Genomic DNA, 16204 nt, shown 5'->3' with positions numbered 1-16204 from the left:
CTTTCCCCGATCTCGTGGACTTGTTTTGGATTGGAGTTCACTCCAAGGGGGATAAGCAGCAACAACAACAAGTTCACATAGTCGAAGGGCAGGGCAGTTTTGAGGCTATCAAAAAAGGCGAGTTTAATATCGATGCAATGTGAAGTTTAAGTTACTTTGCTAAAGTGATAATAAATATCGTGCTAAAAAATATCACATAATGCGTCAGAAATTTAATTGAAATCAAACATAATACCCCTAAAAAAGCTGGTTGCCGTAGGCGGCTAAAAATTAAGCAATAACAATTCAGATACAAGTCCAGAGAAATTTACTTAATTCAGTTTTAAAGCTTTAATTTTCTGTTCAGAAGATGTCAAATTTTATTACAATTTAAAAAGCCGAATTTAAAATACTATTTTTATATTACTAAATTTACTATTTCTACTAATAACCAAAGCAGAGTGTATGTGCACTACTGCTTGCATATATGGCCGATGGCATTCTATAGAGCGAGTAGTTTAACTTAGAGTTGGTGTAAACAAATTTTAGAGGGTAGATCTATGGTCTTCGGGTTAGTTATTTTTATATTAGATTTTTCATTATTTAAAAATTAAGCAAGTTTTTAAAGTTTTCAAGTGATAAGTCTAGAAAATGTTTTTATGCAAAATTGATTTTTACACCATTTTAAAACTTCAAAAATTATCTTTTTAATGATTCTGGTTTAAATATTTATTAAATTATATTTTAAAATAGTTTATATATATATATATATTTAATTTCGATTTTCAACTAAATTTTAATTAATTTTTAACCACTGCCAAATATTTGAAAGAGATTTCAATTAAATTAACTTTCAATCTATATCAGAATTTATTTCTTGGAGAATTCTTCGGAATTCCAGATGGTTCTTCATTTTCTGTCCTTAGTAAACAATTGGAAATATTAAACGATAATTAGCAAAATAAAAAGTTGAAGTTTTTATTTTTTTGACATTTTGATTGCGATATATTTCAGAGAACGATTAAATTAGAATTTTTAATGATCCACACGGAATGGGAGTACTTTGTTTTATTTTCTTTCGCAATTAAACGGTGAAAATATATATCTTATTGCAGCATTATAAAGAGATAATTTATGAATAATTGTTTTGGAATTCATTAGTGTGGAGAAGAAAGAAAAATTAATATTAAAATAGAAAATAAACTTCACATTTAAACTGTATTTTAAAAGTATTTTGAGATTATACTTTTAAATTACAATCTTATTATTAGCAAAATTTTTTTAAAAATAATTCATAACAATTATTTTTTATTATAAATTAGCCGTCTTAGACAACCATCTGGCTTGTCGGGATTTAAATAAAATTGATAAAATTTTCACTTAAATGTTTTATATAAGCTTGCTCTTAACGGTTTCCTCAGCGGAGTATTTTAAACTTAAAATTTTAATAGATATTTTATATATATACTAGCCGCCTTTGGCGACCAGCCGGTTCGCCAATCTTAATGCTCGTTAAAATTTTAATAATTAAATATTTTATGTAATTCCTACTTTAATAGCTTCTTCATCAAATATTTTAAAGCTTCAAATTTTGATAGTCATGTAATTCACTCATAATAATATAAAGTACTTCAGCCATAACATAATATGTATCTCTCTAATTTTCTGTTAGCTCCCGTAGAATTTATGCTTAAAATTAAAATGGAAATGACTAAACTGCAATTAATATAATAATATTTTTTACTGAAACAAAGCATTTTTTTTAATACTATGATTACTGATAATAGAGTCACTGAGCGTTTAAACTTTATGGGCAGTAAAGAATATCTTTCTTAAGTTATGTAATATCTCAAGATTTGTCAACAAAATTTTCTCAGATTCATCATGAGCAGATCGATTTATTAACAATGTTTAATTTTAAATGCATCAAACTTTAAGAAAATAAAATGAATCGTTTAAAATAATCGGTCGAAAACAGGTTTAAAAAACTACTTAAAAAACGATGTACTTAAAACTATAAGCATATGCAAAAAAATATATAACTAACATAAATACAATTTAATTGCAAAAGCATGCAACTAACCTAAAAATAATTTAAATAATTGAAAACAGGTTAAAAAAATCTACTTAAAACTATAAAGCATATACAAAAAATATATAACTAACATAAATACAATTTACTTACAAAAGCATGCAACTAACCTAAAAATAATTTAAATCATCCGTTGATAACGGTTGTCATGGTAACAATCAGAATGCGCATGCGTGAATTTCTTTCGCCAGCTCCGGTAACGCAAATGCGTGAATTTTTCTACTCCAGTTGGGGTAACGCTATGCAGATTATACATTTTTAATTTCCTTTATTCTGTGTTATTTTAATTCAAAAGTACTTCAGAATGAATCTGAAACATGGATTAATTAACAATGTTTAATTTTAAATGCATAAAACATTAAGAAAATAAACAGAATCGTTTGAAACAATCCGCCGAAAAATGTTAACCCTAGCCTCATTACTGCTGGGAGAAAAAAAATTGAAGCCTTACTCATTTGGCGGTGGCGAAAATGGAAGATTTTTTTGGCGGGAAAGTTAGTTTTTAATTAATAATTAAAATTTCAAAAAAAGGGACTCCAGGTGCACATTCCCGATCTCTAAGGTATACATGTACCAAATTTGATAGCTGTATGTCAAATGACCTGGCCTGTAGAGCGCCAACACACACACACACACACACACACACACACACACACACACACACACACACACACACACACACACACACACACACACACACACACACACACACACACACACACACACACACATTAAGCTTTATTATAAGTATATAGATTACTTTAGACACCTAAAAACATTATCGAAAATCTAATATGCATTTTGGATGTTCCTTTTGGTATAACATGACAAATTACATTTTGACATGACAAATTACAATAAAAATTTGACATAAAAACTACAATTGTTGTCGCAAGATCACATACCATAATTCATTTATTTAGGTCATAACGTTTCCAAGATATCGTGTTGACACGCATTCGAATTTACAGACGGTCAAACCCTTGATATATTTATTTGATAAAAATCTATAGTTTGGATGATAAATATGCGCATCAATTCATCCGTCTAGCTCTCTTCGTTTTGTAATAATCCTGTTAACTTATATTCAGAGAACTGGATATACAGAGTTCCTTAGTTTGCATTTAGTTCAAAATTTGACAGAAATCTGAAAATTTGGTATAAAATTCTAAAAAAAATATTTTTTTTTTAATTATCCTGTTTAAAGACAGACTTATTGCCAAAAATGTGTTTTTCGAACTCAGGGTGGTCTAAAACGCGGAGATTCGTCGAAATTTCTAGTACGAATTTTTTTAACGATTACAATAATTTCTCGTTATATACTAGAAAGTAAAAAGTAGTAAACTAGAAACATGAAGAGAAGAAACCTATTAAATGGATGAAAGGGAGTCTGATGGGAGGGGTGGAAATATAAACTTTTTAAAAACTAGTGGAAGGGGTCTCTTCGAAACTTTCTCGTATACTCTCTAAAGAAGGTTTTATACCCCTTCCTTCGTATAAAATTGTGCACCTTGGATACGGCCGCCAAATACCTAGCTTTGTTTGGTTTGTTTGTTTGTTTGGTTATATTATCGTCCCGTTTGAAGTAACTCTAGGGCTATTTTGGGACGGATCTCGTCATTTTGAACCTCGGTCAGATGACGAGGACGACACCTGAGCTGGCATCCCCCTCTCCACGCCACACCAGTGGGAGGACGTTTGGTCATGACGGATTTAACGTGCAACAGACCCCCTTACACGATGGTTCTTCGGTGGAATCGGGTCACGAACCTGAAACCTTCCGGTTCCGAAGCCGAGACCTTACCACCAGGTCACTGCGGCCCCTACGAAATACCTAGCAATCTACCGGCGAGTATAATTACGACATACAGATCTTTGGCATAAATATAATATTTTGGCTGATCTATTGTATGAATATACACTTTGGACACCTTTTTGTCTACTGATTAACACCAAAACCTGACGCACAATTACAATTTTAGCCACAAGATAACATGCTGAATTTCATTCATTTAAGTTATTACATTCTGGAGTTGTTGCGTTTACATGCATGTGAAAGTACAGACAGACAAACAGACAGCTGTTTGATGGATTTGGCTCGAAATTTGAATCTATATTTCAGATGATAAACCCGTGAATAAACTAGGATTTTTTTATTATCATATTTCGTTCATTTGGACCAGAACTGCTAAACAAAATTTCTGAGAATAGAATTTGTTCAAAATTTGATAGAAATTTGCAAATTTAGTCATAATTCTGTATATCAAATTTTATCCGTCTACTTCAGAGCACTTTTGAATTATTGTGTTCAAAGGCAGACAAATAAACAGACATAATTTCCAAAGTTGTGTTTGTCGGAATCAAGGAGGTGAGAACGTGGCGATTCGTTAAAATATCGCACTCGAATATTTTGATGGATGCAATATTTTTTCTTTGTATACTGCGTATAACTAAAAGTAAAAATTTGATATGAAGATTCTGTCAAAGAAAAAGAGTTTCATCAAGCGTTGCTTAGGTTCCTTTCACACTTGTTTGTAATGGTGAGAATTTCAAGAGCAGCTTTTAGGTCAATATTCCCTCGTAGCTATGAAAGACAGAACCAGCTCCTTAGAATTTCAACAGTAAACAAATATTGAGCTAGTTTTGGCCTGTCCTTGAATACTCTGGACTATTTTTTTCAAAAATTCTGTAATATTTACACTTATTTTTGATAATATTTTAAGGAAGAAAGTCTTGTCATATAAGAATATGTTTTGTGTACGAAAGTTAAAGTAAAGTTTTGTGCTCTTGTTGTGCATTTCGAATATTGTTTTCAATTTTTTCAATTTTATAATATTTTTCATATTATGTGATTAAATATTAATGCAATGTAATATTTGTATTTGAATTGATTTTTTAATTGTATTTATAAATTGAAATGCTCTACCATTCCAATCAGTCCCTCATGCACTCTGTGCGAATTGTGTTGGCTTAGACAAATACATAAAAATACTCTTATAATTATACCAGTGTTTCTCTAATTTAACTATCTCTCAAAACCTACATTTTGCAATTGTGTTAAATTTCCACGACCTTTATTTCGGTCAAAAGGTTTTACAAAGGTATAAGAACTCATAATTGATTAATTTACAGAAGAAAATTTTTGATAATAAAATAATAATATAAAAGAAGGCGCCGTCCAAGCTTAATTGTATCACTGGCAATCCTAATATGAAGTTTAAAAATTACTTAAACACACAGTTTTGCTGCTTAATTAACTGTCATTTAAAGAAAAGTTTGCTTTAAAATAGGTTTTTAAACGTTATCAGATGAGAAGGACGATCTTTGAATCAGCATGGATGAAACTTGTCATGAGTATATTTATCTCTATCTCTACTAATAATAATGTTGAAAGTGTGTATGTGTGCCTGCCTAGGCCAGACCTTGTGTCTTAGAACTACCAAACTCGGTGCTATATACTTAGGAGGAGGAAAATGTGCATCTCAGAGAGATTTTATTGAAATTTTTATTAGAACTTCATCTTAGGCTTCATCTTCGCTTAATTAGTTAAAAAGTAAGCTAAATTTTTAAGTTTTCCGAGATAACTTTTGACAATATTATTTCACAAAAATAAATTTTACACCATTCCAATATTTTTAAAAATGCCTTTTTAATAACATCAGTTCAATAAATGTGCAAATTTTTTCTGAGTTTGGCATTTTTTAAATATTTTTTTGTCTAATTTCCAGAAATGTAATAAATTTACAATAATGTAATTTAATAAATGTAATAAATTTACAGCAATGTAATAAATTTACATTGCTGTCTTGAAATTGAAACTGTCTTAATCGAACGATTTTCTTCCCTTGTTGAAAGCTTAAGAAGAAGGATTCTATTTAATACCTTTGTAGTTTACGAGATAAGTAAAAAAAAATGAAGTTACAATTTGAAATTTAGAAAATAGATGAACTGGATATTTGCATTTTTAATAATGTTATAATGTTATGGGACCATCCCCATTAGAACAGTTTATATACAAAATAAATAAATCTTATTAAAGAAATTAAAGTAACATGGCATTAAACATCACGTAATTTAACGGAATCATGAACATGAAGTTATATCTAAGCGATTTATTTGAAATAAAATAAAATTAACATTTTCGGCGAATCACCTGGTCGCGTGAGGCGATTAGTATTAAATAAGTAATAGTATTCATCGTTTATTTAAACAACAATCAATGTTTATCACTGATTTTCATGCTTTTCTAAAATTGATTTTCCACAAATAAATGAATTTTTTTCTTTTTTTTTTACAATTATAACAAATTGTTTAATTGTTACATATTTATTTTTTTTATAATGTCTAACTTCAAGGATGAAAGTTTTAAAGAAGATTAAATTTTAAGTTAAGTATTAAAGTTTTTTGTTGATAAAAATTTAATTCCAAATTATTATTTTTAGAAATTCTTTTTAATTCTGGAGAAGTGCATCATAGAAAGCAGAAAATCTTGAGTGTTTGAAATAAAGGTGCGTTTTCGACCGTTCTCACAATCAATGGGGCGATGGGGCAACCAATCGCCTCAATATGTCCTTTCCATCCCTGCAACAAAGGAAACATTCCCCCATGTGTATAAAATTAATTCCAATAATGGCCTAGTTCACTTTTGTTGAATTCTAGGTCAGATTCCACTTGCGTCAGCCCCGTTCTGATTGGTTAATACATTGACTGTCGATTACTTTACAAGGTGAGAAAACACGATCTTTTATGGCTTCAGGCAAAATAGTATACTAAACAAAATATTGTTCACTCTATGTGTTTTCTTGTAGTTAACGCTGATATCTTGTTATTTTGGTTTATTTATTAGATTTGCTTGAAACCCTTGTAGTAATAACAAAAATTATATATTTCTATTGTGTTTTAATTTAACGATATTTAAAGTCAAAATTATTTAATCAGAAATTAAGTTAAATAATGTTCAAAAAATAAAAAAAAATAATTAAAAACATGGATAAAACAATGATAATTAATTTTAAAAATATGCTTACATTTTTCATGACAAAATTCAAAAAGCATTTAGAGTTAAAACCTTCATTTAAGGAATACCCCAATTTAAAAAAAAAGTCAAAATGATATAATTACATTACTAAATGACTAACCATGACTCAATGATTGTGTCATCTATTATAAAATCATAGATGATTGCAATCATTGTTTTGGACTCAATTTCTGCATGTAGGATGTGCAAGATTTTGTAATTATGGGAAAAGATTCACCTGTTAATCATCATATTTATTCAAAATATTGCGAAGAAAAAAAAATGAACCCATGAATTTATCAAAGTAAATATGTATGTCTGGGTTGGTATTGATACATGTAAAGCACAAAAAAGATATACATATGTAAGTTGCTGCAGTATTTTGAATTAGATGACATATGACGCTTTCCTGTTTAGTGAATTTTTAAGGATAATACCACAACATTATCCACGATGTAATGAATATATTGAAATTATTCTCTTACTGAATCTTCATTGAATTCGTTTTATATTTACATGACAGTCGATATTCAAAGAAAATTTATCTATGAGTAGTAATTCCTCTAAACGATACATTTCTTTGCATATTTTTTCGATTATTTGTATTTTTGCCTAATATTATCCATATTATATTTTATTCCTAAAATAACGTGACTTATTCTTTTTCTTCCTTGGTTTTGTAAACTCTAATAACATATCTATACATAATTGATATTAATATTCTAATTAAAAACAGTTATGATAAAATTCTTCTCCATAAAGGATTTAATATTATCCTGGTGCATTCAACTAGCTTTACTTTTCCACAGAATCAATTCCGTCCTTGATTTAAATATACTCGTCGGCATAGAATTATGCAAAAATAATATCTTTTTATGTAAATATAAAGGATTTAATAAATTCCTAATAGCTAGCTCTATGACAGAATATTCGAAGAGTGGAGAAAATATACTAATAAAAATTTACTCGAAAATAAATCGGTTATTTCAGCTAATTTTGTCACTACTTTGAATGTGTTAAAACAAATACAATATTTTTAATTCCTAGGAGTGCTATGGTGGGATGAATTTGACGCCATACTGACATTTTGTAGACTTTCTTTTTTTTGCATTTAAAACGTATATACTAAAACTATATACTATACTTTAACGTATATAAAAACATATATACTATACTTTTCCAAGAATTCTCTTACATTGTTGTTTTCTTAATTTTGTCAACTGAGTAAACTTTGCTCAGATATATTTATTTTAATTGAATCGAATAATGCTTACCTACATTTTAGGTGACATATCCTAACCTTAAACTTATCTGTATTTTAGGTCATTTACTTACATACATTTTAGGTAAGCAAATGACATTAAGTATTCGCAGAACAGCAAGAAATGTAGGTAATTTGATTGTAAAAGTTATATTTCCAATTTTACTTTGTATATTGATTGCCAAAGAGATGCATTATTAAAGATATTAAAGCGTTATTAAAGATAGTAACAATTAATAACATTATACACTGGTTTATAAATTCTTTTTTACTTGAATCTTAATTACTTCACTGGAGCGTGACCACGAGTATGTAAATGAAAAATTATCATATAAGTAAGCACACTGGAGTAACACGATATTATGAGATTAAGTTACTTTCGTTTCACTGGCAAGAGTTATCTCCTACGGGTAAGGTTTTTACCGTGACCGGTGATGTCACTTAAGACTCAGCTTTAGTTTTCAACCACGCTGGATGGCTTTTCATGCTACTCCAGGCGCTTTTACTAGGAGGGAATATCTCTTTTATGATTATGATAATTTGCGTTTTAGTTATTCATCATGCTCAAGAATTAAATTTTGCCCTTTTGTGATAAATGTTTATCGAAAGTATTAGACAAATATTTAATTTTTTCCAGTTTTCTGGCCAAAACATTTTAAATACAAATTGGCCCCAACTTAAGCAATTAATTAATATTTTGATTACTAAATTCGGCATTCACAACTGTAATCTCTCAAAATAAATAAAATACAACATTAGCATTCATAGACAAAAAGACATAAACATTTATATACAATAGTTATAGTTTGTGTAAGTAAATATATATAAAATACAATCCCATCAGAAAAAGATATTTTTCGTTTCAGGAAAGGGCATCCTGAGTTTCAGGGCGATGACGCCGAACAGTTTGAAAAATGTTTATAGTGAAGAGCAAACTGATGAGGCGACATGTGATCTTCCACAAACACAGATACAAACACGTGTACTAAAACGGATGTAAATATCAAAAATATCACAATGTCGTTCATCACGTCCATTATTTTGTGGCACTTTTCGTCATCGATGTCGTATCGTTCTTTCAAAACTAGCAGAATTCCTATAAGTACCTGAAATAAATTTAAAAAAATAATAAAATAAGTAAAAGCAGATAAATTTGATATAAATGACAAAAATTTATGATTCATGAACAAGAATTTTAAATCAAAAAGCATGCTCAAGCGTAAAGCAAGGGATTCTACATAAAATTGCTAGCGGAAAGGTGAAATCTGGACATTCAGATCTAAATTAACATACTGAAGTTAGCAAATATATGACGGATATTTTATTCTTAATTTAACTATAAGTACCATGTGGTTTCTCTCTAACCATGTTCTTTAGTTTTATTTAAAATATTTTACATGCTTTTGTCTAATTTAACCGTGTTTGTAAAGATAGGATTTCGAAATAAATTTTTCGTTCATATCAAGATGCGAAAGTGTTTTGATATTTTATACATTTAACTTTGCTCAAGGAAATATATGCTACTTTAATGTTTTTATAAAATATAAAGTACTATCAGTGAAACGATTAATTTAATTGAACTTTGATTTAATGCCAGTGGTGCCATCTGGCGAATATATTAGAGGGAAAAATATTTTCAGACTTCCTACTATTTGCATAATGAATTGTGAAATAAAGTTAAAATATGGGAAATAAAATAAGGTAATTTTATTTTTTAACATCCTTATAAAAATCACTGTCTTTCATTAAAATGTTTTAAAAAATAACGTCCTGTTAATGGAATATCCTTAAACTGAGGTATTCTTCACAAAGCAGATCAAAGCAGGAAGACTTGCTTGATTCTAAAAATATTATCATTTCTTCTTTCATAGAATAGCCGGAGCATCATAGAGAGTAATAAATATTTATTGTCCATATAAAAGTTTATTTATATATAAAAGTTTTTTAGTACGGCTCTATTTTCAAATACAAAAGAACAAAAAGAATTTTTCTATATGGTAAGAATTAGATAACATTTAAGCCTGTTATTAAAATATAAAGCAATTTTCTTAATTCGTCTCTTTTTTTAATCTTAAAATCCAACTAATTGGAACAAGGTTTTGAAATACAATCTATTTTGCTGTTCATAACAGCATATATTCTTCAGCATAGCTTCTCTTAAACAATGCTTATGAGTCGCTTGAAAAATATTAAAATATTATAAAAATTTTATACTTTGATAAGACATTCTAAAGATTGTTTGAATCTCATATAATTCTAATGACAAGTGCATTAATAATATAGGCAATATCACTTTTCCACTGAAATAATGATGAAAGAATAACTTTAGAAAGGAAAGAAAAAAAAATTGTCAGTTAATCGTGAGAAACGTTAATTTCCCCTCAAAAAAGGCTGTCTGAATAAAGGCTAATATAAAAATTAAGAGTAAAATGAACTAATTATTTTTCTTCAAATAAAGTAGAAAAAAATCTTGCTAAGTTAATTTTAAAAATTTATGTTTATGAGATTTGTAGTTTATAGATTATTATCTTATCTGCTTCACAAATATGTTTCCCTAAATAAGAAATGTGTCCAATATTAATAATAAAAAATGGTCGTTGTATTTAATATTTCTTAATAATTATAGAAATATTTATTTGACCTACTACTATTTAAAATGTTAAGCAATATCTTAATTCTATTTTTATTTTTGATAAGAAATACTTCTTATATTATAAAAGAGATTTTTAATTCTTTATTAAAAATCTCTTTAAGAATGCAGAAATTTGAAAGAATACAGAAAATTTAGAATATTGAACTCTCTTTGGTTTAAATTTAAATTTTTCTGTTTGTGCTGCCATCTATATTAACATGTGCTGCCATCTATATTAACATAGGAAAACTTTTTTATTATTGCTCTGCACGAATTTTTCTGGGTGCAACTTTTCTAATGTTAATAATATTTATACTACAATTCTCGCTGGACCTTCTTTAACATTTTGAAGCCAAGAAATAAGCAAGTCAAGTAATAGTCATTCAGACAGCTCAAGTAAATCTTTTAATCATTTGAATTAATTCTGAGACTTTTTTATTAGTATTTTCCTATTACGTGTTATTTTAAAATTGTAGTGTTTTTTTAAGTTGTGCAGAAATGTATATGTTTTAAAAAAAAAATTATCGTTTCTAAATCCATACAATTTATTAGAAGTATGAACTCAAATTTTAAAAAAAATATTATTACATTTTTTTAAAAATACATCAACAAAAATCAGAAAAAAAACCCCTTTTCATTTCATAATTCGGTTTTATATTTGTATCATTTAATTTGTATTCATCATTTATTCCTAATAAAGCCAGTGCTATATCTCATAATAAAGAATTTACTTTAAGGACATTTTTATTTCTTAGAATTCCAACTGCCTTTAAAAACCAGTAATTTTTTTTTTCTTCTGAACTTAAAAGTATTGCATAGAAACAGATTATAAGCATACTCTTTTTTATATTGTGCAAAACTTGGAACACAAAATGAATGTCAAATTTTCTAATTAATAAGTATTGGGAAATAATTCATAACATATGCATATAATTATGAGCTCAATTATTTAAAACACGAAATCTGAAAGAGAAATGAATATTTTTGCTTGATTTTAAAGGTTACCATTAATGAAATATCACATAAACAAGCTATTTGTAACTGATATTTATTATTTTAATTCTGTCAAATAATTACAATAATTCAAAGGAAAAGAAAAAAAATTAAGAAAAAAATTTAAATAATTGAGTTTTTGATACAGAAATCTTTGTTTTGATCATATTAAAAATGGAAAAATATAATACAATATTCATGAAAGCATTAAAAAAGCATTTGAGGGAAAATATTTTATTAAAATGACAGAAACGGCGATTCTCAATGAAAATAATAAATAAATTTTATTTAAATTATATATATATATAAAGTACATTATATTATATTATATTAGTATATAAATTCTTTTTTTAAAGAATAAATGTATATTTGAAAAATGGAGTTGAAAATTTTAAAATTATTATAAATTGTGAAATTATTTTTTTATTATTTGAAATTGAAAGAAAAATTATCATTAATTTCCACTAAACAAATACGTTTTTATTCAATGTTATTTTAAAATTATGCATTTTTTAAGAATCTTTCAGAAAGGTTGAAAAATCAAATTTTAATATTAATTAAATTAAGAGAGTTAAATTATTTTTTATAATGAATTATTATTTTTTAATATTATCTTTAAATTTTCTTCTAATTTTTTTGAAATATAAGAATTCTAATTTTGGAAGCGTGAAATAGCAAAATTTAAAATTCTTTATTTACAGTTCACTTCAATTTCCAATGAAATTACAGTTTCATAATGTTATATGATTCTTCAAATTAAGTCATAAAATTCAATAAATCTCATAATTTAATTAAAAAAAATCTTTAAAAAATTCGCTTGAAAAAAAAAGTGTTTTTGCTTTGTGCTGCCATCTATTGGTTAAAATAAGAACTTCAAATAGAAGGTATGAGTTTCCTCCCACAAGTTGATGCAATCATTGATTTGAATAAATCTTTAAATTATAGTGTTCATTAAGAAATTCCAATAGAATACTTGAAAATAAATTAACATGCAACTTTAATTTTTTTAAGTTTTTATTTACATGAAATAGTTCTAGCAAAAACTTTTAATTTGTACTCAGACTCTTAAATTTGCTTTCCATGTTGTGATTTTATTGATTAAAATTCATTTTGTAATATTGATGTAAATCGGAATTAATATTAATGGTTTGTCTTTCTGCATTTTTTCAAGTAGATATATTTATTTTTGAAAAATTCTAGTTTTGTTTATCGGTTTAGAGAACTAAAAAAAAAAAAAAAAAATCTTTAGATCCGTAAGTACTAATTTAGCAGTTTAATTTGACAATAATTAAATTCAGTTATTTACCGTATTTTGCATCAAAAGATTTATAAAAATGTTACAATTACATTGATTTTTTTGATGAAAATTTTTGTAAAGATAATAAAATAATCTTATACAATTAAAAAAAAATACCTAAGCAAAACTTACTGTATGAAGGATTAAAGAAAAATTATTTCTAAAAACAAAAGTTAACACCTTTTTATGTGAAATTGTTTTTTTTTTTCCTTTCATGTCTAAGATCAATTTATTTCCCTAATTTTTATTTAAATTATTCTGCAATAGGAATTTAGAACTTTATTTAATAAAAATAGATCCTATTAATTTTCCTAAATTTTTTTTTTTATTACGACTTCTATTATAAAACATCCACTTTTATAGTTTCTAATGACTTTTATAAAACAAACAAACAAAATGACTCTTATATTATGAAATAAACAAATGAAATATTTATTTATTTCATAATCTAAAAATGGGATCTATTATCTTATTTATTATCGTCTTTAAAATCAGTTTTATCTTTTTTAGTATTCTGTTTCAGTTATGATTACTAAGATTAGTTACGCATCGTCAAAGCTATTTAAATAAAACTAATTCTTGATTTGATTAACTTGAGTATCGCACTGTTCTGAAGGTATATAAAGATCAATTTTTAAAAAAAGAAAACTTCTTTTTTTTACTGATAGCGATTGAATTTTTAATTTTAAAGCAATTTATAATCGTTTTCAGTAAATTTTAATTTCTTTGACATATTATTTTGATATATTTACATAAAATAACGCGAAAAATAATTTCTCCATTTTCTAAAATAAAAATATTAGATATTTACGACAGTTTTGCTTTGAACATTTTCTTCATGCTCAAGCCTTTCCACTCCCACCCCACTCAGAAAAAAATGTAACATTTGTTGAAATGAAAATTACAAACGTATGAAGTTTCATCTAGTCCTAAATAGAAATGTTTTTTAATATCCACAAACTTACTTACCTCTAAAGCTATCGATACAGATACAAGTACGATTTTCGCAAGTCTCATTTCTTCATCAGGATGGCCTCTTAAAATCCTAACCAAATGGGCAGCATTTGTTATCACCAGGGCTACATCCATGGACATTTGTGCATACGATTTCCGCCGACAATAAGTGCAGAATTTCATTTTTTTAATAAAATTCAAAGCATGGCAAACAACATTACCGCGTTGACACTGCATTTCGGGATCTCTTTTTCTTAGTTCCATTAATGATGATTTCTCTTAAACAAACTCACTGAACAATATCCTCTGTGCGTTGTTTTTTATGGATGCTCTTTGCGTGCAATATAAAATTCGGACGCTCTTCCCGTATTCTGCCAAAATCTCGCCAAATAAATTCGCCAAGTTGGAAAATGGATGCAGGGAGGTGATGTCCCTGTGATGTCAGGCGTTACCTGTTTCCTCCATAATGTTGACATGCTCCAAATGACGTCAACTTCCCAAACGTGAGCGAGAGACTTTGCACTGATTTGGGAGTTTTTCGCCACTTGCCTGTTTATAATAGACCTCTTCAGTAATATTTCTGAGATTGATCGTGAACTTTTGTTGTTCTGACGGGCTCCGTGGTCATGGCAACAAATGGGCGTTAAGGGATCGGCAGCAAAATATGTACCTATACATATATATTCTAATAAAAAGCAAAGTCTTAATTTGTAATATTGCCCTACTTTTAAGTCTGGACAGATCTCATTTTGATGGACATATAATGTTTATAAATTAGACTTCTCATTTAGATTGTTACATTAAAAGGGTTAGGCTATATATTTAAAGGGTTAAAGGCTAAATTAAGATAATGTTTCCCGAAATATGATATGATTAATAGTTTATTCTTTTCATAGCTTTTGAAAAAAATTACAGCGACGGCTTCGTTATTATATTGGAAGAGAGCTGCTTTCTCTTTGTGAGAATGTTGTTTTCAAGAGCATAAAAGTATTTTTCATAACTAAAAATTTTATATCTAAAAGACTGGGAAGACTTAAACCGCTACTTTATTGATGAAAGAGTAATTATCTTTATTGTTCATTTTTTTACCATCCCATTAGTTAATTCAAATAGACTTCACAGTGTAGAACCATGATTTAATTTTAACATCTTATTTTGAAATAATGTAAAAGTTATTCTCGAAATGTCTGAAGGATTTTCAATCATACTCAGATGATGAGGATGACCCTTGCGAAGGTATCTTCAATTCAAACAAACATAATGATACAAAACCTATAAATACAGTGGTTCTTTTGTGGAGTTGGGTGTTGAACTTGGAACCCTCCATTACCAAGTCGAGCCCTTATCAACTGGCCACAGGTATTTCAGCCTTTGTTAGATGGCGAGGGTTATATCTGCGGCAACATCTTTCTTCACTTAAATATTCATATCATTTTGGCAAGAAAACTTCGATAGATTAAAGGTACAATAAATCCGCATAGATGACGAATCTTTCTTGGAATCGGGTATCGACTTTTTTACTTCTTTTTACAAATACTTTGAAATCCGATCTCGACTTTATGATTTCTGTTTTCTTTTATTCTTTCTTCTCGATTTTTGTTTCCAAAACTAAAAATGTGTCATATCACGGTGTGAATATATTTTTACAGAATATTTCCAGTCATGAACCACCCATTCTTTATTTATTTATTTGAAACTGAAAAGTTATTTTGCGAAAATTAATACAAAAAACTAAGGAACTTTCTTACTACATTAAATTAAAATAGTATTATTTATTCTATATTCTAAATATTAATTAAATTAAAAATATTCTATAATTGGAAAATATTTATGTTATATTTACATATAACATTTCTTCAGGCAAAATTTTATAATCTTGTTGAAATATCATATAAAACTTTTGTGTGGTGTGTGAATAACAAAACATTTCATTTATTCCAGTGAAATCAAATTTTTCTTCCACTCATTAGTTATTTATT

The 16204-nt window shown here is 27.5% G+C and overlaps 1 protein-coding gene across 1 annotated transcript; it reads right to left on the bottom strand.

Moving 5' to 3' along the window:
* Positions 1–9110: 9110 nt before the first annotated feature.
* On the bottom strand, positions 9111–14618 carry LOC129981650 (ninjurin-1-like). The gene is made up of 2 exons (XM_056092580.1): positions 14241–14618; positions 9111–9455 (listed from the first exon to the last, which is right to left on the bottom strand). The coding sequence occupies exons 1-2, from the start codon at positions 14487–14489 to the stop codon at positions 9234–9236; spliced, it is 471 nt and encodes a 156-aa protein (XP_055948555.1). The 5' UTR covers positions 14490–14618; the 3' UTR covers positions 9111–9233.
* Between the last annotated feature and the right edge of the window lie 1586 nt (positions 14619–16204).

The sequence above is a fragment of the Argiope bruennichi genome, chromosome 8, assembly GCF_947563725.1.
Source record: "Argiope bruennichi chromosome 8, qqArgBrue1.1, whole genome shotgun sequence".
Taxonomy (NCBI): Eukaryota; Metazoa; Arthropoda; class Arachnida; order Araneae; family Araneidae; genus Argiope; species Argiope bruennichi.
Note: the sequence above shows the minus strand (reverse complement) of the source record. Positions and strands in the feature narration are given on the sequence as shown.